Genomic DNA, 24,344 nt, shown 5'->3' with positions numbered 1-24,344 from the left:
TACGGTGTGATAAATAATGTTGTTTGAAAGCACAAAAAGAATCTCTCCGGCGGGGAATCGAACCCCGGTCTCCCGCGTGACAGGCGGGGATACTTACCACTATACTACCGAAGATGTGACTGTAATGCCGAAATAGAAGATTGTATTCAAATATTAAAGCGCATGATTCATTTTCTTGAACAACAAGGTATTTTTTCATGGCATGACTTGCAGTTTTTTTAAACGTCCATCGCATTTATTGCATTTTGTTTTTATTATTTTTTATCTGGTACGTGTGGATTTTTTTTACGAACTATCATTGTATGTTTGTAGCACTAAATATTTATGTTACACCTTCGAAGCTTGACCCAACAAATGGATGATTACCTTCCATTGGCCGGCCATTAGCCATTGATTCCATTCCATTTCCTGGGCAACTAATAGCATTATCGACCTTTTGATTTCAATTGGGACAGTCCTAATTACAGCGTTCTTTGATACCTTTAATTGGTCAGTAGTTTTGCACCCAATCAGCTTCCTTTGACCATGCAATTCTTTACAAAAAATCTCTAAAGCTCGTATAATGTGTATTTTTATACAAAAACCTTTTTGCGAAAAAATATTAGTTTATCTTATGACTAGCGCTTGCCAATGGTTAGATAGAAAAGTACACATGTATCTTCCGGACTTAAAAAATATAAAACTATTTATATACACATACATACGACTGATGACAGCTTATAGATTTTCATACTGTGACTAATAAATACTCAACGCATTGACATTCGGTCGAAATGGCTGGTACTAGTACCGTTTTCATATCAGCGGATTTTCCGCTTTTTTTACCTGTGATACATTTTGAGCGACGAAAAACATGAAAACTTGATAGACAGTCTGACATAAAAAAAACATACATTACAAACAAAAACACAGGTAGATTCACACACGAGTAACTTTCGCGGAAAACAGGAAGTTTGTGAAATCGCTGAGCCATGAAATGTTTTTGATCCCACAACAATGCTATCTTGACCCTTTGCTCATCCTAACATAGAATTCAAATGCTAATACAATGATTCATATTATATAGTAAGAGTTACGGTTTTTTTTGTATTTACGATATTCAGGGAAATGCGACAAATGAGTTATAAAAAATTTATTTTTTTCCTTGAAAAAAAACTGTAAACGAACAGTCCCAAAACTGAGTAAATGGAGTATTTTCACTGTTATGGGTTATTCCTTCAATCGATACCTACAGAGAAATAAAAATCCCATTGTGAGAAATATTTTGCTCGCTGGAAAATTTATGAAATATTAATGAATATAGTCGGTAAAGTGAAATACAAATTTTAAGTTGACAGCAGTATTAATAGGTAAATAGGAACAAAAGCTATCAATTTTCTCGGTGTGTGAGTGACAATAAATATTGTACTCAATTTTGAGTGTTTCTATTACATTTTTAATACGTATGTAAATAAATAGTTTATATGTACTTTTAAAAATGTTTATCCGCTGCTAAAAACATTTGGTTTGACGATAGTTAAATAGGTTAATTAAAACTTGGTTACGAGGGTTTACTTCTTTAAGGCTGCCTGTCCACCGGAGCGGAGCTAGGCTGCGGAGTGGAGAAACTGAGAAATATTAACCAATAGGATTGAGGAGCGGAGATTTTGTGCAATCCTATTGGTTAATATTTCTCAGTTTCTCCACTCCGTAGCCTAGCTCCGCTCCGGTGAACAGGCAACCTAAAGGCAGAATTCCATTTTTATCAGGATGTAAGTGAAACTATAAGGTAAGGCTATAATAAGATATATTTTTCCCCATCCCTTCAGATAAAGCTTGGTGTATTATGTAAATCAATGGTTCACGAAAGTATCTATTCAGGAAGATTTTCATGACAATGCCTTCTTCCACATCAATAGCTCGTGTAATTTTATCAACTTTGGGAGCTCAAGCATTTATATCTTTGTTTATAACTAGCTAGTACACCTGGCGTTACTTGAGTTTTACATTTTGGACAATACCTAGTAAGTTCTGAGATCCGAAATGAAAAAAATGGTGTACTTAATAAAGGTTTTTTTTATAGTCAGCTCTGCACTTCCCGAGATAAGCGTAAACAAAAAAAAAACGGCTTTATTATGTAAATAGGATGAAATAATAACAAACGTCAAAATATACTTTTTGTCTAAGTTTTAGTAAAACCGCAAGAAAACGTAGTACTCCATAAACTTGACACCATTTCTTCCTTATATCAACTAGATCGAGTTCTTTAGTACGTCGCAATGTAATAAGCTTTTCCTTTCCGTTAAATTTGAAAGAGCGTATATTCATGTATGAAGTAGTCTACATACTTACGCCCTTTTGTAAGTAAAAATAGCAGTACAGTTTGACCCTGCTACGTACTTAGAGTTGTTAATCAACTGGATCCGCCACTGCTGTGCTTTCCTTTTTGCCAAAGTACGAATACGCCGTTCATACTCGTATGAACATGTGTGCATCACGTTTATGATTAATAATTTGATAATAAGATTGTTTGAAAATTTTATCGTATGTGTACGTAATGGTGTGATCGAAAATGCATGTGTGAGGTAAGTGTTACTATTTTTTGTATTGTCCGCTGCCCCTTTGTGAGATTTGTGCTCACTTCTGCCCCCGTGGGTCAAATGGCAGCCTTTTCCCTAAGGAGATTTGCGGTCATTTCTGCCCCTGTGTCTAAATTTACATACTTAATCCCGTGGAGATCTGTGCTCATGGCGTCTCCGGTTCGTTAATGCTCTAAGACTGCGGAGGTTGAATTTAATTTGTTTTGTCGCGATGGCTCTTTGAAGAGATAATTGCTTCTTCACACACGCATTTATACAATATTCTTAAGCTTTGATCATGTGGCTTTTCATAGCAATTTGTAAAGGAAAAATTATGCGAAATTGTTTTTGAAAGTTTTTTCTTGGTTGTCAATGATTGATAAATTATTATGAGAGCAGATAGATGTTTGGGTGGGGATATATTTTTTCCCTGAGGTAATTTATTTTGAAAACTGATGTAGATACTTAATTTAATTTGTTGGTAGTAATTAGTTTTAAATATACACTTTGGTCACATATCCTATAAATGCTTTCTATATTGAACTTGTAAACCTAGAGGTGAAGACACAGACATTAGAAGATTAGAACCAGAAAATCGATCTAAAAAGCGGAAGGAATGTAAATCGATCATGAACTACTTATCTCAATGTGAAGTTCAAAAGGTTATCTTTGCGTACAACACTGTGACCTGTGACCCACATTTATCTACACGTTTGATCCCGTTTCTATTTCACATGATGCATTTTATTAATACAATAGGTAGATTTTTTTATAGAATCTACATCATTACAAAAATGTAATAACAGTTTAAATGTAAATTGTTAGTACCTTTATTTAATTAGAACAGGCAGACTTTGAAACCTTTCATCATCATCATCATCATCTCAGCCATAGGACGTCTACTGCTGAACATAGGCTTCCCCCTTCCATCTCCACAGATACCGGTTGGAAGCGACCTGCATCCAGCGTTTTCCTTCGTTTTGTAAGGTCGTCTGTCCATCTTTGCTTACAATTCATTCTTTTTTTACTTGTCATCTATTATTACCCAAAGCACATGAAAATCCATTCAGTAGTTCCTGAATTAATCGTGAACCATCAGACAGACCCGGCAGAGACCATTGTTGTAAAATATTATGATAATAATTGCTTGATCAGTAAATCATTAAAGTTGCAATGGCATTAATTACAAAAATTAATACAACCCAACCCGGTAATTTTTGCTGCGTTATAAGCCAAAATAATTGCTTTTGGAAAATAATGATTATCTCATTGAGAAATAATTTTCTGAAGTTAATTCGTATATAGGTACCTATATTTTGTTTTGTATATCAATGTACTGAAATGCTTGGTTTGCATATTACATCATTAGTAAATTCACTAAGAACCCAGGTTTAATAAGTAGGTAGTTATTCATTTACGAAGATAATAAATTTAAGTAGACATTTAGGTAATGTCTACTAAAATTAAGGGGAGATTCCACCAGTGTGTGGCACACAAATGTTTCTTAATGATCTACTTAATCTAGTCACAATACCTATCCAACAAATTGCGTGCAAACCATCGCGAACCTTTGTGTGCGAAAACACGCTAAGTAGCAGTGGTTTTGCGGCAACGCGCGTACAAATTTTTTGATGGAATTTCGTCGACAAATCAAGTTCGAATTTGGAATATACTCTTATTTAATCCTACCGTTATGCCAGCTACATATTAATTACAAATATGAAACACAGACGAAAGGACAAAAGGCATAAAATTATTATAGGTGCTTGATTTTTTCGCATCAAGGTCCATATTATTAACGGTCCTATAGAGTAAATCGCTGAGATGGGTAAATAACAAAAAAGGGGAAAACACTATTATCTTTATATACAAGCATTTGATAGGTTTTGTGTGAATGAAATATGTGTAAATGGAAAAGCTTTGGCTCCTTGTTCTTTAATAAATGGAATTTTCTCTCGTGGCCTAATTGATTTGTGGGCGTTATATAGTAACAAGTTATTTTTATCGTCTCGAAGTGATTTCAATTTGATATGGCTTTGTAATATTTTGTTGCTGGGCCTTGTCTTTATCTAGCAATAATTGTTAAATTATAAATGTTTGACAGAGAAGGATACATTATAGAAAGCCTACGGCGTTCACTGCTATGTTTTCTTTAGGGTGCGTTCTCCCGCGTCCAACTCGCATTGAAATTTGTTAAATAAGAATTTGAGCCTTATAATGCATCAATAGATCTCAAATTGCATTTAACGAGGTCTACAAGCGCACGGCATGCGCACGCCCCGCGCCTGACTCGCGCCAACCCTGCACTCGCCCTGCCCGCGCTCTGCACCCTCCCCGCGTACGCGTTGTGATACCTGGAAGCCACTGTGCCTAGTGAACGAAGTAGTCCAGTCACTAGTAGTTTATGTTGGCGCGAGGCGTATGCGAGGCGGATGCAGCGCGTGTGCGGGTTTAAGGCGGGCAGAACGCGTGCACGGGTGCTGTGCGTGATCGGCGCGTGTCATCTGAATACGCCCTTACGGAGGAGCTCGTGGCTAAGTGCAGCCGCACGGGTCGGTCGATCATAAGGCGCGGTCGGTACCTGTGGATGAGTGCCCATCTCGACATGATAAATCCCTCCATAGTTTGTAAGGTGCGTTAAATTGTAGGCTGAACAGCTTCGGCAGTTCTTACGCGCAGTCTGAAAAAAATATTTCAATGTTAGATAGTCCATTTATTGAGGAAACCTATTCGCTACATTTTTTTAATTGTATATCCCACGGTACACTCGTGAAACCGCTGGCGTAAGTTAGTATTAACAAACAAAATAAAAATAAATACAATAGTGGTTTTTCCTATTATACAAAAATTAAGTTCAGTAATATACGGTTATCCCTACCCAATAATAATGAAATGAGGTTTTAACTTATTTTGTTTTTATTAACACAATATTTATTATGGATACAATTCTGTGAACTTAAAATTAAGCATGATTTTAAATGTGATTTTGAATACAAATTCTACTTTTTACAATTTTGACTATTTAAGCAAATTTTACGTCTATATTAATATTATAAAGCTGAAGACTTTGTTTGCTTGTTTGTTAACTACTGGTCCGATTTGAAAAAAATACTATCTTTTCAAAAAATCGATTTGAAAAAGTATCACAGCCCATTTATACGGGTATTAGTATTTTTATACGGGTTCGTCGAGAAGTGCCAACGGGACGCGGGTGAAACCGTTGTCAGAAGCTAGTACATCTGTTCTGTTCTGTTACAGCCTTTTTATCATCCCACTGCTGGGCACAGGCCTCCTCTCGCACGGAGAAGGATTGAGCATTAATCACCACGCTTGCTCAATGCGGGTTGGTGATTTCAGACTATATAGTCCAGGTTTCCTCAAGATGTTTTCCTTCACCTTTTTATCAGGCATTGGTGTCTAAGATATATTTAGAAAGTACATACGAGGGCTGCCTTTTAAGTTGTGTCGTTTGAAATAAGTATAGATAATCCAATAGGTTATTACCGTTTATTATTTTTTTAAGAATACTTAGCGATATTTAATGCACTTTTGCATGCATTCAAATCAGTTTTTAAATATTTATTCCATTCCAAAGTGGGGGTAGTCAAAACGGCCGATTTGTATACGTCAACAGCTTCTTCAGGTGTGCTGAAAGGTAGTCCACGAAGAATTTTCTTAATTTTGGTTAATGTATTAAAATCATTAATGCTTAAGTTACAGCTGTAAGGTGGATGATCCAATATTACAACATTTTGGGAACTCAAAAACATCGGTGTTTGGCGGGCGGTGCGCGAACTTGCATTGTCATGGTGCAGTATCATTCGAAGTCTTGGATAGTTTTTTCTAAATTCGGTGATGACTTTTGGCAAACAAACAATGGTATACGAGTCAGCGGTAACCATGTCGCGATATTTTAGTACAATAGTGGCGACACGATCACCCTTTGCCAAAAACGAGACAACCATTTTTTTTTAAGTGCTTTGCGAGCGTACGACTTTGGTCGGTTTTGGCTCGTCTTGGAAGACCTAGACAGCTGACTGCTGCTTAGAATCCGGATCATAAGCGTATATCCAGGACTTGTTATCACTAACTATATCATAGACCTGCTTTGACTCTCCTCGGTCGAATCGCTGCAGAGTTTGACGTCACCAACTTACTAGGGCTGTTTCTTGGTCGTCGCTAAGAAAATGTGGTATCCATGGAGAGATCATCTATCTTACGCCAAGTTCTTCGTGTAGGATATTTTTGACTGTGGTCCCTGAAATGCCCACGGATGCCTCTATTTCACCATATGCTACATGTCCGTCTGCGAGGATTAGCTGCCGCACAGCCTCGATATAAACTTGCATCATGGCGGTTTTTGGACGACCTTCACGAGGCTTGTCACTGAAGCTAGAGTGCCCAGGTTGAAATTCTAAATATCAGCGTTCTGCGGTCCTAAGGAATGGTGCTACATCACTAAATACAGAATTAATCTCTTTCTAGTACTGAAGTCGCGACAATCCCCTTTTAAAGTTGTAGAAAATTATCGCACTCAAATTTTCCTTACACATTTCCATTTTTGCAACCGACCTGTCACCTTTGAATGGACGATACAATAAAACTATTCGACCTATTTAAAAACATTCTTTTGTTTTCGAATTCTAAATTCAAAAAGATTCAAATAGCATATATATATATTTTTAAAAATCGCGGGAGGTTACCAAACGACAGAACTTAAAAGGCAGCCTTACGTACAAACTTAGAAAAGTTGCATTGGTACTTGCCTGACCTGGAATCGAACCCACACCCTCATACTCGAGAGGCTGGTTCTTTAACCACTAGGCCACCACGACTAGCGAAGCTAGTACATGCATATAATTAAAATTCCTCATTATTATTTCTAGCATGTTTGTTGCCAGTGTTTTGTTAAAATCACAATATCAGTACATAATTCTGGGAAAAACAGTGTTTAATTGTTAATATTGTATTGTTTTCGGCGCCAGTTGATTTTGTTCCGACCACAGAAGCTCATTTCAGGAATTGAGAGCAAATAAAATTGTATATTTTCTTTTACAAATGAGGTTTATTTACACCTGAATTAATATGAACAATTTTAAATGAAACATAAAAATTGTGGTAGAACCTAGTGGTTAGAACCTGGAAGATTTCGAGGAAATGCCGAGCTACAAATGATTTTTTCAAGTGTATTCAACCATCACAAAATAGAAACAACCCCTGTTTTACAATAAAGGAGTTCATGACAAAATACCTTTTTAATTTAAAAGAAAACTTTTTTTTTACATCAACTATCGATGACGGATAAATATTAATACAACCACTGGTTAGATTTTAATGAGCCTTGGGAGATACCTATATAGCTTATAAATCATAGTAGTAGGTAAATAGGCTATTTTTAATTTATATGCGGGAAATAGTACCCTGTGGACTGCGGTCGAAATCTATATTTTACAATACACGCTTTATCGAGATACCTGAAGTACAAGTACCTATCAAAATTTGATATTTCCATCAATTCCAATACAAGAGGCATTGTTTACTCACAGCAATCGCTAATATTACACAATACTAATACAATAAATATTTGTGTACGTACCCCGTTATCCTCGCTAGCTGTCCGTACACACTCCTACCTCATGTCAGCACGTTTGCCAAAGTTTGCTTTGATCATTCTCTATTTGATGTTCGTAGATTCAAGGACTATGATTTAAAATAGCGGTTATAGGTATGCAATGCCAATTTGTTTGAATTGAGTCAAAAATAGAACAAGTTTTAACTCAATTCTGAAATTATACCTACGCGAATTTTAGATCATCGTTCAAAAATGTAAAAGAAAAATGTAGCTGGTTTGAAATAACGTTGAAAAAGGAATTGCAAATTGTAATTCATTTTTAGAAATACGTTTTTGATCGCGAAAATGATAACTTAAAAAAGTTTTGATGTCATCCAAAGTTGAATGGAACTCAATTCCAAATTCAAATTGTCATTTTTCGGCTACACGAAAAAGGTTGGTTTTCAATTCGTAACATATTTAAAAAAATATATTTGGCATTTGAGAAGTAAAGCCATCTCACTAAGCCTACAGCCTTTAGCCTTTTTTTTAATAAACCTACTTGCTGCAAAAAATAAATAATGGGTTTTTTATTTCTGTGACCATTTTACAGAAAAGCCATTAATTAATTCATGTACAATAAAAGTGGTTGAACAAATGGTTACGAATCGGAATAAATCACTGTAACAATGTTGTTATTTGCGGTTTAAAAGGCCATAACCGTAATATATTGACTAAACAAACAAACGATACTTCGCTGCTCATATATCTTGTACGTAATGGCCTGCAGCGGTTCGATGGGCGGGTTCCGTCAGTATGACAACTCACCCGGCCATCGTTGCGTTGCAGCAAGGCATATGTGATATGCTTGTAGGGCGTATGTCAGGATACAAAGTGGCATGCGGCCATTCACTGCATCTCCTCTTTCTGTCTAGTCGTATCGGTCATCCGATCCACTGGACACAAGATCTAGGAGACGAGAGAGTGGGTATGTATCTGCGCACATACCTACCCACTATAATATATTCCCGCGCTGATGACTCCTGGCAATATCCTTGAACTCTGAATTTAAAAGCCCTGCGGCGATGGAGACTGGTGGTGGGGATTGAGCGGGTGAGCTCGGTCTTTAGCTGGCTCTCTGCACGTAGGCGTTTGGACGGTGATGGTCGTTTCGGGACTCAGATGAGATGGGAGGACTGACTCGGCAGCTCGTTCAAAGACAAAGCAGCCCTATTTAGGGATAGCACTGCTTTCCCCAATCCAGGGAGAGGCCTAGAAAAGGTGGCCTAAACAAAGCCCATCTCACCTTTATCCAGATGGTTAACCGCGACCGTCTGGTCACCAATCAATGCGGTCGAAAGAATAGTCAAATATACAATAAGAAAATCAATATAGCGGCTTGGAATGTAAGAACACTTCTGGACAACGATAACAACATTTGCCCAGAGCGCAAGACAGCGCTAATAGCTCGTGAGCTCTCCCGATACAACATCGACATTGCAGCAATAAGCGAAACTCATTTAGCTGACAGTGGAGAACTTTGCGAGGAACTAGGTGGATTCACTTACTTTTGGTCAGGGAAACCCTCTTCAGAACGCGCTTCAAGTGGCGTTGGGTTCGCGATTAAGAACAGCATTGCCCGCTCCCTGATAGAACCTCCGAAAGGCTTAAGTGATAGAATCATTACTCTTCGACTTCACACATCAGCAAAGAAGTTCGTCCACCTAGTGAGTGTCTACGCGCCAACCATGACCTGCTCTGATGAAGAAAAGCGGAAGTTCTATGACCATCTCCGTATGGTTCTCCTTAGCATCCCTCAATGTGATAAGATTATTCTTCTCGGAGACTTTAATGCGCGTGTCGGAACAGAGTATCTCGCCTGGAAAAACGTGCTTGGGAGGCACGGCATTGGAAAATGCAACTCTAATGGCTATGCCCTACTTGCCTTATGTGCAGAATTAGAACTCAGCATAACCAATACGTTTTTTCGGTTGCCTGATAAATATAAAACATCCTGGATGCATCCTCGTTCAAGGCACTGGCACCTCCTTGATTATGTCATAGTCCGAAGGAATGACCTAAAAGATGTACTTATTACCAGAGCAATGCGAGGTGCTCAGGGCTGGACGGATCATCGGCTTATCAGATGCAAAATGAGGCTCAATATCAAACCTCCACATAGAGCAGAACATAAGATACCAGCTAGGCTGGCGTTTTCGAAACTAGTTCTGGACGTGGATATTAGAAAAGAACTTGACAAAAAATTTGGGAATACTGCATCTGACTCTGACTCTGTAGACAATCCGACAATTGACGCTGAATGGCGTTGTTTCGCTGATAACCTGCACAAGGTCTCAAAACTGGTTATTGGTAAGGTGCAAAAGAAGAATCAAGACTGGTTTGATGATTCTGATACGGAATTACGACAACTTGTTGGAGAGTTTCGACGCTCTCTGAGAAGTGCCCACTGTAACCAAGAGCGCAATGCACTTCAGCAAGTCCTTAAGAGAAAAGTGCGTGAATTGAAAAATGAATGGTGGCTGGCTAAGGCCCAAGACTTACAACGTTTGGCAGATACCAATCAAACTGCTAGATTTTTCGAAAGCCTCAGAACAATATATGGCCCCCGTTGTAATAAAACAGCCCCGGTATATTCGCGCGACAAGAACACCAAGCTGACTGATCCCTCAGAAGTTCTTCTTCGATGGGCGGAGCATTTCAACGAAGTGCTCAATCCTGGAAGTCAAGGAGCGGATCTAAATTACATCAATTCTCTTGATGCATTGCCGATTTCATCCGATCTCGAAACTCCACCATCCTATGAGGAATTCCATAATGCTCTAAACCGTTTAAAGAATGGCAAATCTCCAGGTTATGACAGTCTTCCATCAGAAGTTTACAAATATGGCGGGAAAAATATTAAGACCAGACTGTTTGAACTTGTGTTGCAAATATGGGACGCAGAAATAGTTCCACAGGACTGGAAGGATGCTCTTATAAGCAAACTCTACAAGGGCAAAGGTGACCTTTCCGACTGTAGTTGCTACAGAGGTATCGCCCTGCTATCTGCGGCTGGCAAGGTACTGGCGCATGTCATCAATAGCCGCCTCGTCAAGCTAGCTGAGAGCTTCCTGCCAGAAAGCCAGTGTGGTTTTCGCCCAAATAGAGGCACGGTTGATGCTATTTTTGTGTTAAAACAGCTTCAGGAAAAGTGCCTTGAACAGCATCGTGACCTCTATTTGTGTTTTGTGGATCTAGAGAAAGCTTTTGACCGGGTTCCAAGGTCCGCTTTATGGGTTGTCCTTGAAAAACGTGGGTGTCCACCAAAATTTGTTAACTTAGTACGCCAATTTCACGAAGGCATGTTTGCACGCGTACGCCACGAGGACAAACTTACGGAACAGTTCCCGGTCACAAGCGGCGTCAAGCAAGGCTGTGTCATGGCACCGACACTCTTTGCCATTTATTTCTCTGCGGTAATGAGTGATGCTCTAGTTAAATGTAGGAATAAGATCATCCTCAATGTCCGCATGGACAAGAGCGTCTTTGACATCTCACGCTTCCGAGCAAAACGCAGGATCTCCACGGTTCCTGTTGCGGAGATTCAATATGCTGATGATGTCTGCCTTATGGCCAGCAGTGTCCAGGATCTTCAAGAATGTCTTGACTATCTGGACGAATCGTGTCACAAATTTGGCTTGGTAATCAGCGCATCAAAGACTCAGATTCTTAAACAGCCTGCAAGAAAAACATCTGCAGACGACACGCCTGTTTACCTAAGCGGGAAACCTCTGGAGGAAGTGGGATCCTTTCGATACCTTGGCAGTCTCGTACGCAGCGACAACCGTCTCGAGTCTGATATATCTGCAAGGATCGCTAAGGCTGCAGCAGCATTTGGCGGACTTAATCACCGTGTATGGAAGTCCCATGATCTCAAATTAGTCACTAAGCTAGCTATATACAAAGCCATTATACTCCCTTTGCTTTTGTATGCCTCGGAGACTTGGTGCCTTTACAAAGGTGACATCAAACGCCTCGACGTCTTCCATCTTAAATGTCTCCGAGCTATTCTTCGCATTCGCTGGCAAGATCGGATTTCCAACACGGAGGTTCTCCATCGATCGTCTATGTCAGGTATAGAGAGTTTCCTGATGAAGGGACAATTGCGCTGGTGCGGTCACCTTGTGCGTATGGAGTCCTCCAGATTGCCTAAGACCGTTTTTTACTCTGAGCTTAGTACTGGCAAACGCCAATCTGGAGGGCAATATTTGCGATACAGGGACGTACTAAAGCGCCACCTAAGATCAGTTGGCTTATCGCCAACTTCATGGGAACAACTAGCGACCCAAAGACCTGAGTGGCGCAGAACTGTTCATAAGAGCGTACAGGATTTTGAACAGCGGCGTCTTGAAGCCCTAGACGCTAAACGCCAGCTCCAAAAATCCCGCCCTAAGCCCTCCTATAACTACACCTACAATGCGCAAGGGCAACTCTACTGCGCTATTTGTGACCGCGTGTTCAAGGCAAAGTTTGGTTTCGCTAGTCATGTACGAGCCCATGAACGAAACCAAACTGCCGATATATGCCAGGATGTCGCCGTCGACGGAAACGTCTAGGAGGACATCATCACGTAATGGCGATGTTATTCATTCATAGCTTGCTTACTATGTGTATCTATGTAGAAGGGTTCTATTAAAGGTGGCTTAAAGTTTAATGCCAGATTATTTATTTTATTTACAGATGACTTTGTTTGTGATTTTACTTACTAGGTCATTAGAGGATCTTCATATTCTAATAACTAAACTGGATCAAGCAAGGACATTCGTTTACACGTGTATAGAAGCCAAATTACGAACCAAGACCTTATTAAGTAATTACCAATAAATATTTGTTTTGCTAAATAACTCGACCCGCGTAAAAATGGTCTATACGTAAGATGTTTGAACCAAATGTCCTTGATTCTCATCTAATATTTATTCAAATCTAGGTTCTTAAAGTACTCGATCGTTGGGCGATGGTATGTGGCTTTGTTCCGCTTTAACAGCTGCACTAAATCACATAAAACATATATCGGGTGTGTCGTTCATAATCACATTAAATTCTATCACATGTACTTCATGATATTCTATAGCGAATTGTAAAAAAAATAATATAATCCATTCAGTGGTTTAGCCACAGGACTCATTTTTCGTTTTCATAATTTACAACATCATGTGTAAAGCAGAGATAAAGGTAGGAGTATCGAATGTTTTGATCAGTTGACAGCTGTCAGTTTTCAAGGGAGAATTTCAGCTGTTTGTAATGACTGACTTCTATATGGTGTTCTAATTTTTGCACATTTTTATTCTATTTCCTTTGTTTGAAAAATGCATTTTTTTATTTTTACGTATTTTTCTTTTTTCTTTGTGTTAATCGACATATATCAACCAGTACATTAACGCATTTCATTTAATGTGATTATGAACGACACACCCGATATATACAGGAATGAATTTTAAGCAGTGCACAAAAAAACTGGTGGTCCAGAATCATTAACAGAACACATCTGCACCATCAGTTAAAATTTGTTTTTCATTATTTTGTCCGCCCTAAAATCAACAAAATATGGACACCAACTATTCTTACGCGCGCCGAGCAGCGCTCGCATCAGTAAACCGGTTTCGCGTTGCCGCCCGTGCCTACTATGACGACTCACGTACAATCGGTTACAAAATAAACATCTTTCGATATCAATAACTTTTCTTTTTTGTACTAAAACACAACAAAATAAAAATATACGTATTTACAAAACTCATTTAACTATAAGTTGACAAAGTTTGCGCACTGCATAAAATTCATTCCTGTATATACATATATGTACAAGGAGGTAGAGGTACGTATTCCTAAAGATGGATTTATATGAGTGCATGAAATATGAGTTTCATCAAATCGAAAAATCTATTGGTAAGGCTAGTCCAGGCAAACCCGACATACCTCTAAATCAAATACTTTTTTTTATGAAATCTATCGATATAAAGATGAGAACTTTTATGATACTCCAATTATTTCGGTTAAGATGTACGATTATTGCTTTGAACCCATAACGACCCGTAAGATATGAAAACCCATGAAGAAAATTTATTACGCAATAAAAGCGATAATAGTGAGCGTCTATTTATTCATTGATAGTCAGTGTTGCCACGTCACAATATTTGGGTTCCGCGCTTGTACGATTGATCGGTGATTATTGATCCCTTTTGGCATTTTGATTGATAGAACAGCATAAAATAAAAAACACAATGCATCAATGTCACACTTAAGCAGGAAGACAGATGTGCTGAAATAAAACAATTCGCCAATTATGGTGGTAGGGGATTTACATAATCTGTCTTATTATATTTCTTGGGAAAAAACTATCCATTCTGCGGGTTTTATGGTTCTTCGTAGATGGTATACGTTTCATATTTTTTAAAGTGAACAGTTTAAATACGTAAATACTACGAACAATATCTAAAGTATAATATTGAAGGATGAAAATTAAAGGTGGATCATAAAAAGACGTCAGTTTTGGTAAAATACTAAGTGAGTATGACAGGTAACAAAGTAGTATATGACAAGAATTCTAACTGATGTCCCCAAATAAATTGGAAACAGGAAAATAAAAGATAAACAATTATCTTGCTTTGTTACGCTGGTTTAAAAGCTTCCAAATTGGTTAAGCGATGGAAAAATATTAAAAATAATTTACGAAGATTTTTCCTTAAAAGTTTGCGAAGTTTAAGAATTCGCAACAGACTGAAAATCATATTTAAAAGTCCCGTAATTGACCGACGCTGAGAGTTTTGAAAAACACCGTTAAAGGAAAATGTGTTGCTGCAAAAGGCAATATTATCTAAAAAATATAATAAGAAAGGGAGATAGGTATAATGGTACCGTAGAAATATTAAACCACTTTTTCGGGACAAGAAATCTGATAATTATGTAAACGACTTTTTGATTTACTGTAGAGTCCATAAGGTCATTGGATGAAATATAGCAAGACCTCTTTAGATTCCTGCCTAACTAGGTGCTGTGTAGGTACTTTCCAGTATTTTACACGGGGCACTTGCTGTTAGACTAATCCCTGAAGTTTCTGGTTCGAATTAGCCGGCATCCTGCTTAACGGCTTTTTTTTTCACAAATCTTCAAATGACCCTTCCCGCTGTGGGTTGGCAGCGGTGAGTGAGTGTCAGACTCTTACTGACTAAAAACCGTCGTGTTCCATCGTAGGCCTTTTATGTACCAGGGCCGCTGTAACTCTGTCGAACAATCCCGCAGCCCCCTGCTTAACGGCTTACGTTGTTTTCCCAGGCTTTCAGATTGTAAGTATGACACAAATGGTAACCTTTTCGACCACAGTACTGACCGTAGCTAATGGTTTATATAATGGTAGAGTGGTGTAGCGAGCTTTTAGACTGCGATTACTAGGTACCTTCATGTAGGCTTCTTGTGACTTTTTTTTTGAATTTTCAAATTATGGGCAAAAACTCTACTGTGCATGCGCGATATATCAATTGGCAAAGTTATCTGGAGTTCATATAAGTCTTAAGATGCCATGAATTGTAAGGAACCCCAAAAATCTCGGCTGAAATTTTATGAATGTTTCCACCCTCATTACATATTTGATCACCATTATTGTTTGTTCGTGGCTATTATTCAAATTTCCCTTCCTATAACGAACGGAGTTTTTAGTTGAATGCGTCTAATTTTAGCGTAACGTGTTTTGATTGAATATTTTTGCTTGTACGTCCGTAGGCGTCTTTCTTAAATTAGATAAGACATTTTAGGGCTTTGTTGAACAATAAATCTTATTATTTGTAGAAAATATTTTTATTGGTTCAATTATTTCACTTGAAAGATGTTGTCAGAAAAATAACTCTATCTCGGTCGGCTCAAAGAGCATTCAGCAAATTCAGTAAGGTCGAAGCCTGTAGAGGCTGCGGGATTGTTCGAAACAGTTATCACTGCCCTGGTACACGAAGGCCTTAAGAAGGAAAATGGTGGGTTTTTGTCAGTAAGAGTCTGAAACTTCTTCCGGCTGCATATACAGTGGGTGAGGTCATCTGCTGATTTCCCATTTATAATAGGTATAAATTCTACCGATCCTGATCCAATGACGCATACCTATTAGTCAACTATTTCACAACAAAGTCTCCGTCTAAGTCAACGCAGTAAGTAATCTAAGTAAATCCTATTCCTTATCAACATGTCAATACGACAGCTGACTGATACGATATTATTATTGTACCTACGTTTGTTTATCGCTAAATCAAAGACAGAAATAACTACGTTATCGCACCTTTTTCTAAGTCTTATCGGCCGATAAAGTTGTACTGTTTGTTTGGAATTTGAAAGAGGTGAATCGATTTGTAAGGTGTTTTATTTATAAGAATATCGCATTTGAAAAGTATTAGGAGTAGCTATTTACAGGTAATCAAAATGTTAAAAAACGATCTAAGTATATGTATATTTTTATACAGGAATAGTCGTTGGTGTGTCATTATTTCATTAAGGTGCTCCCCAAGGGGCTCCATTAGCACATTCGCTTTCCAAAAATCGGTGACTCTGTAGTCCCGCGGTCTGGGCTTTTTATTTTAAAACCTTAGGATTTAACAGCTTCAAACACGAGACTCAGATCTTTAATCATTGTCAATATGCTCACGTAACCCGGATTCATATGGCATAATGTATGTATATGGGCATTAAAACATATTATTTGGTACTTATCTGTATGTACATATATTACGAGTTCATTAGGTAGTTACCAACATCTTTACCTGCCAGAGGATTATAAACATAGTATATATTAAATTACCTCTGAGCCCTTAATAAGATTCAGTTAGTCCCTCGTACTTCCCTTGTGACATCGTAAGTCGATGTTTGTGTACCACCAGGGGGCGCCCTTAGTCCTGTCACTTAAGTTTTTAACTTGTTTAGTATTCCCCAACTGGAAGTTTAACTTAATTTATTAAGTTGTTACCGCGACATTTTTGTTTAAGAAAGTGCCATATTATTTTTGGGTTCTCGTGGGAGATTTGATATTGTTTAAAAATAGAAGCATTATAACGCTTTATTATATTATCATAAGATTCAAAAAACTATTAGAGTATTTAAGCCATGATGCATTTTTCACGATAGGCGTGTAAATTAGTCAGGGAAGTCGAACTAACATAGTGAATTGGTAATATATAAACTAAAAAATACAGCTGTCGAAAACAAACACAATATGTCGCGTTGTTGAGTACAAAGTCGGCGTAAATAAAAGGACACACAGCCTATTTTTTCAAACTGAATGTATCCTCTATACGACTGCAATACAAAGCCCCGTCACTTACAGGAACAATATAATCAAGGGTGCAAACAAAAACGAACTGTATCCCGAACAAAACAAAACTCATTGTTGTGTTAATGAAGGCAACACTGTAATGGCGAGTTTCCACCAAAATAGTTCGCACACATTTGTTTGCGAACAAAAAATGTGTCGGAGCGAACCATGGAGAATAAAATGACTAGAGGAGGTGTCATAACGGAAAATTGCCTAAGAAAGTAACTCGCCAAAATGCGGGTCAGCGGGGTAAGAGGAACGATACTGTTTTCGCCCATATACGCCTTCTTTGGACCCGCCCATTTTTTGTAATACCAAAACTCGTTGGCTGATGTCTCAAAGAACCCGACGCCGTTATTTCATTCGTAACTGATAGAAGAAGGCGCCTCACCTACTTGCATTATGGCATCTCCGCTCATTGTTCTTTACTCCATGGAGCGAGTCCACTGGTAGCATGTGTTCGGTTATAGTTTTCAGTTGTTACCGTTGAAAAGGTTACAGTTTAGAAATGTTCGCACACAAGGCTTTACGTGTCCTTCCAGGCACGTGGGTATATCATTTTCAGACTTCAGGCTGTTTCGTGAAAGTTTCTAGACTCAAAATGCTTTTTCGGTTCGACCCAGGAATCGAATTTCGCATTTGCGACCACCGTAACGGTCTAGATTTATATTGAAATTAGATAAGGATGGATGATTTGTAACTAATTTCAACATTTTTCTTGGAAAATAAACAATAACTTCATTAATTATTCCTGGTTATGAAAATAATCAGAAAATTAAAGCAAAACATTTTCAATACAGCTTTAACATCATTTTCGGTTTCCACTTGTGTCACCAACGGTAAAATTACCAGAAATCCTGGACTTGAACACAGCACCTTCACAAAAGGCATTCGATGTTACTGACACCTTTTGTGTGACCTGTATTTAGTAGACTTAAAGGCTACAATTCATCGAAGGCTCCGTTCCACTGCATGTTATGATATTAATTCTGAGCGCTTAATAACCTACAGAGACTGCATTACGCTCCTTTGTTTCTTACATAATACCAGTATCTATAGGCTGAAACAATGGTATTGTAAAGACAAAAACGTTAGTTGCGTGATTGCGTACTCTGAAAATAGGTTCAGTTTTTACTTTAGAAAATTCTTCCCTGGTCTTTTATTGCTCAGTAGTATATTATTTGCAATACGACTCATATTATCCATCATCATCCTATTGTCTTTATTCTAATTCTATTCGTTGTTCTTCCACATTTTTTTTGCTGTCATCCCACAAGAAGTATTATATACAATACTAATAAAAGGATTTTTAATGTGCTTTATAATATCTAATGCCTATCTTTTAATGTAGCTTCACCTTGATTGATTTTTTGTTCGACTAAATGGCAGTTAGGTAATTTATGTAGACACATATTTACGTATGGAGATTATGTGCATAAGAAACGAGGACTTTTGTACTCGTTTAGTGATTGTCGCTTTAAGGTAAAACATTGTTACTGATGAATACCATAAAAATATATTTTCCAGATCTACTAAAAGTAGTTGGAGGTCTGCACCGAACCATAATATGGGTTATGTTGGTTTTCAAATAATGTCGAAACAGACACAGTTTCTTTATATTCATGACTCTTGTTATTGAACTATGAAAGAGCGTAATAAAAGCAGTAGTATCTGAATTTCATAACATAAGGTACATTAAATTAAAAAGAGATTGTATCTACATCAGTAACATCAAAATTTCATTTTCATTTCTTTACCTTTTCATTTATCGAAGACTACCTTCTGCTAGACGTTTTACCCGTATCCAGTAGGAATTACTTCATGCTTTCGGATAGGAAATAGCTCCCTTCGATAGGTGGGCTATTTAACATTAAAAAAAAAACAAATCGAATCGGTGCTACTGCACTTAGCGATTTCAAGCTAACAAACATATCAACGACCAAACAAATAATAATACCATACAAAATAAACTTCAGCTTTTTAATTAAAGTATAGATGCTAAAAATATACTTCCTTTGCTTCATTTATTATGTTTATTGAATGTTCCCAAAATTGTTCTCGCGAATATTCCAAAAGTTATAAACTAGATGTCAGCTGGCGTTCCAATTTACACGTTTCACGACTTCACGATTCTGTTTACGCATTATTTATAAGAGGACCATTTCATTAAAGACCTTTCCGAAGGACATTCATCTTTTTTATCTTTGCAAAGATAAACGAAGGAATTGATATGGAGGAAAAAGGTCCACAATTTAGTTTTCCGAAGCATTTTATTGGAAAAGGTGTAGTTTTGTAGTTCTTTTACTTTTCAAGAAAACTTTATGAAACTTGAGATATTAATAATCCGTTTTTATCATGAATTGAAAAACAAGATAAAAGTTATTCTGGTAGAAAAAAATATACTGAAAATTTATCCTCTGATAGTGCGTCTTCTTTTTCGAAAAGATGCGGTAGTCAGCTACGTATAAACATATAACATAAGTTATTTATCCGTAGGTACTTTCAGAAAGCATTTAGAAAAGTACTAATTGCTAATTAATGTTAGGTTGCAGTTCTTCATACAAACAGCGAGTTATATTATGCTAGCGCAAAGTAAAATGAAACTACTAAGGCCCGAGTTAATCAACAACATAAACGTCCGTTTTCCTTTAAACAACTGTGTATATAAACTTGTACATAGTGAATAGTCGTTTTACAAAACTGACGTTTAACTTGTCGGTGTACTTGGGCCTTTGTATTGTAACTTCACGCTTTATTTTTTATTTCTACGTTTTATTTGTTTTATAGTTCTTCTCTTGAGTCTTTTCCGTATTTGAATGTTAGATACTTTATTAGATACTAGCCATTTTTCTGCGATTTCACCCGCATCTTTTGGCAAAGAAGCCTATGTTCTTTCTCCGGCTCTAAACTACAGTATGTAAAAGACGGATACAGCAGTCTAGCATCATTGCATTGTTAAAGTACATAAACAAAGCTACTTTCACATTTATTAGGTATATTAGTTAGGACTAAAGGTCGTTCAGGTCATCTGTACAAGCATTATTTTTCTTTATCTCATAATGGCCTACTTTCTATGCATGACCAGAATGAAACAGCCATAATTTCTATAAAGTTACGATCAATTTGAACCTTTTTGGAAAATACCAGTGTTAGGATGAAATAAATAGCTCAAAAAATACATTTTGCTGGGTTACGTGTGACTGTATCCAGCTTACTGTAATTCGTATTTTAGCATTATAAATGCGAAAATAACTCTCTGTTACGCAATCCAAAACGACATGCAACCTATGAGACGAAAATAGGTTAAAGTGGGTGAAACCGCGGGCAGAATCTGGTCTATAGTTATATCAATTTTGTTTTTTTATATCATTTACAATACAAAAACATATTCGACTACATATTTCCGAAAATTGTCGTGAAACAAAGTATCCCTGATGGCAAATTATATTGGAATATTTTTAACACAGATTTTTGAGTAAAATGATGAATAAAATTCAAAGAACTTCGAATGAATAAAATTGAATTTAACGAAACGAAAAAGCTTTCAAGCCACTGAAGAAGAATCCTCAACAATATATGAATGCGACAGTAGCTTTGTCTGTCTGTATTTTGCGCTTCCAGGCCAAAACTATGTACTAAACCGATTGTAATGAAAAGGGCATTTACTTACTTAATTATATTCTATAGAGCTCGAGAAAGGGTTTAGGCTACGTTTAATCCAAGTCGGGAAGAAGTTGATACGGGACGCGAGTGGAACAACGAGTATAGGCTATTTTAAAAACATGTCAGTAGATAAAGATTGTTTCAGTTAACAGTGTAAATATAAAAGTCATTATCTTTTTAATGATTTTCAACAATGGTATATTTTGTTTTTAAAATATTAATTATGAACATAAGAAAATATTGCAAAAACCTTTATGAGTATAAAAATTATTGGTCCTGATGTGTTTATTTATGTTTCAACGATTGTTTGTACTTTATGCTCGGACTTTTCTGTATTTTGTATCACATTGGTATTTAAATCCAGTAATATTGACTCATTACTCTTTCTTTTGTTTCAGGTCCAGTGGCAGTGTTGTGAAAAAAAAATAATGATGTATCGTCTCGTGAAGTTGTTTTATCGATAAAAAATCCCACGTTCAAATTGTGAACTATGGAATCGAAATAAAAAAAAATGTTAGTGTTCTAATTTTAAAATCAATTGTTGTTTAGTAATTTATAAATTAAATATGGATGTGTATTACGTTAGAGTTTGTCGATAAAGCTAAAATGTGGTGGAGCGCGTTAGTTTTGTTTGGATTAGTGAATGTGGCTGTCTGTCAATTGAACTGTCGCGGTGAAAAGCCGCGGATTCGGAATTGTGATCACGTTTGTGATGAAAATGGAAACTGCAAGATACGGGCGGCGTTGCTGCTGCCGAAGAACACGACTTACGATGCCTGTTTATCTGCTGTGAGTATGATGGTATCAATGTAGTTAGGTACTTGCAAAAAAGTTTTCTTTTAAAAGCTTGTATTCATGCCGACAATATATTAACACTAAATGACTAGTAATATTAGTTAAAATTTTATTTATTACTCAATTCAGTTTTGCATGTACATATATCAATATAAAATATTTATGACCGTTATAATATTCGGAAATGAAGTATTACATTATTGTTATTGTCCGAATTGTAATATGACTCTTAATGCAGGCTTTCAATCAAAATCAATAAAATCCTTTGATCCTCTGTAATCTAACTAACTATGATTCATAGAACGAATCGAATAATTATGTTAGTTTTAAGTACAATCATTATAGAGCTCTAAATAATATCTACATTATCAGCAATGTCTATTTATACCTTACTAATGGAAACGGGAGTACGCACTATACGTTTTTAGATTAGATCCGAGTAAATTCGATAAAAAGATAACAGTATACATTCTATTATTAGGAACACGTACAACACGAAATCTTTTCATCAATTCGATTAGTTAGAGTCGATAAATGTTTATCGATAATGTCATGGCGCTTCACTATCTATTTGGGGCGGTGTTGCAACAGCGTTACATAAAATAAAATAAAACTTATAACACAGATATATTTCTATATAAAATAAACGAAAGTCGCTTTTGTTACACGAATTAATAAGTCAAGAATGGTTGAACCTTTTAAGTTAAAAATTAGAGGGGGGACCCGGGGAAGGCCATAGGATAGGTTTATGTCTTGGGACGCGGGTGAAATCGCGGGCGGACGCCAGTTAAATAAAAAATATTTTGACACAGTTATTTGTATTCTTTTAAAATAAAACTATACGAAATAAAGCAATACGGCGAAATAAGGCTTTTGTCGATAGCCTTTATCGACATTACAATTATTTCTGAAAAAGAAGGTTTATTTACACATCACATTCAGGATATCTTGGCAATGGCTTGTGATGCGAAACGCCCACTGCCATTGTATTCCACCCTAATTAATGTTGCATGACGATCACTGTGTTTTCCTATGAAAACTTATAGAGAAAAGAAAATATATTCTGTTACTCGACGCCTTGCTTGAAAAGGCATTACTGGGAGCTTTTATATTATTTTAATGAATGGGTAGCCACTGGATAGTTCTTTTTCAATTTTTTGCTAGTTGCTGCCTGTGTAAATTAATGCCTATTGATTTTTTTCATAAATAAAAGGTTAATGAAAAAACTCGCTCCTGAATATTTTTGCGTGTTTTCGCTATCCGAATATTTCGTATTTTCAGGTGTGGCTATTCATTCTATTATGTTATGTATCAAAAACAAATAAAAGTATAAAGTCTTACTAAAACAGAAAGACACTATGTAAAACATTAATTTATTTTCTTAGCCACACTCATCTATTACCAATTCACTACTGGAATGCTACACTCTTTTCGAGTATCATAGGCTATATTTTATCCTGGTACAGGCAGTAGTTCCCACGCGGATGAAACCGCGGGACAACGGCTAGTAAATAGTAAGTTAATCAAATAATCAAATCTTCAATTATTCTGAGCAATCGGGTAAAAAGGAAATCTACGTGTCCGTGTAATGTAGTACACACATTTCCACACATTAAAACAAAAGTTGGGGTTAGCCATTAAAACAAATAGGGTGGGGTCTCAGCTGAAAGCAAAATTCAGGACATAATCCAGAACATTCTATTGCGAGAAAAATGTTTTCCGCCACTCTGAATATGTAACAATTCTCAAGTTCCGGAGTAGGGTGCCCATAAATCTTGGGAAAAAATACTTTTCCCGTTCTGGTAGATTCACTCCCTCGTTGCAAAAATGGGTTATATATTTGTAAACCCATTGCTATTGCTTCGTTTATTTTTATTATGATGGAATCTTGTTTATGTTGACTTGATGTGTTTGTGATTTCTTCATATTTTTGTTAAGTTTGGACACCCTACTTCTTATGATGACACTACATTTTCTTTGAGAGCTTTCTCCAATGGTTACAAACAGTGCTAGCTGTATCTACAGAATTTGTTTAGTTATAATCTGAATAGTAAACACACTGAAGAGGCTCAAAATCTTTACATAATAAATAAATATTATTTCTACAAAATACAAAGCCTAAAAGCACTTACTTATTTAATATTCCTTTCTATAGCTCTTATTTCTTACTTGACTTAGTTCGTTATTCGGGTATAACAAGATTTTTAAAACAACTGACCTGGTTTCATTGCTCTGGCAAGGGAGTTGAAGAGGATTAAATAGTTCAATAGATCATTATAACCTTACAAGTCATCGAACAACACAAAATAATCTTATTATCATGAGGGCTCCAATTTGAGCAACAAGTTATTATAAATATACAAAATTCCGCCAGCGGTTTCACTCGCGCGGTTCCTCGCGCCGTGTCTGGGGAAAAACATGTCCGTCTTACATG

At 36.8% G+C, this 24,344-nt stretch overlaps 1 protein-coding gene and 1 non-coding gene across 2 annotated transcripts in view; one reads left to right on the top strand and one right to left on the bottom strand.

Moving 5' to 3' along the window:
- Window positions 1-24,344, top strand: part of LOC124640759 (atrial natriuretic peptide receptor 1) — a 265,956-nt gene that overhangs the window by 33,264 nt on the left and 208,348 nt on the right. The window contains exon 2 of the mRNA XM_047178678.1: window positions 21,514-21,904. Coding sequence (XP_047034634.1) covers window positions 21,686-21,904 — 219 coding nt within the window. The 5' untranslated portion in view covers window positions 21,514-21,685. The remainder of the gene's footprint in view (window positions 1-21,513; window positions 21,905-24,344) is intronic.
- Window positions 43-114, bottom strand: Trnad-guc. The gene has a single exon. It is a non-coding gene; the product is annotated as a tRNA-Asp (tRNA).

The sequence above is a fragment of the Helicoverpa zea genome, chromosome 21 (assembly GCF_022581195.2).
Source record: "Helicoverpa zea isolate HzStark_Cry1AcR chromosome 21, ilHelZeax1.1, whole genome shotgun sequence".
Classification (NCBI taxonomy): domain Eukaryota; kingdom Metazoa; phylum Arthropoda; class Insecta; order Lepidoptera; family Noctuidae; genus Helicoverpa; species Helicoverpa zea.
This window is presented reverse-complemented; position numbering and strand designations above follow the sequence as displayed.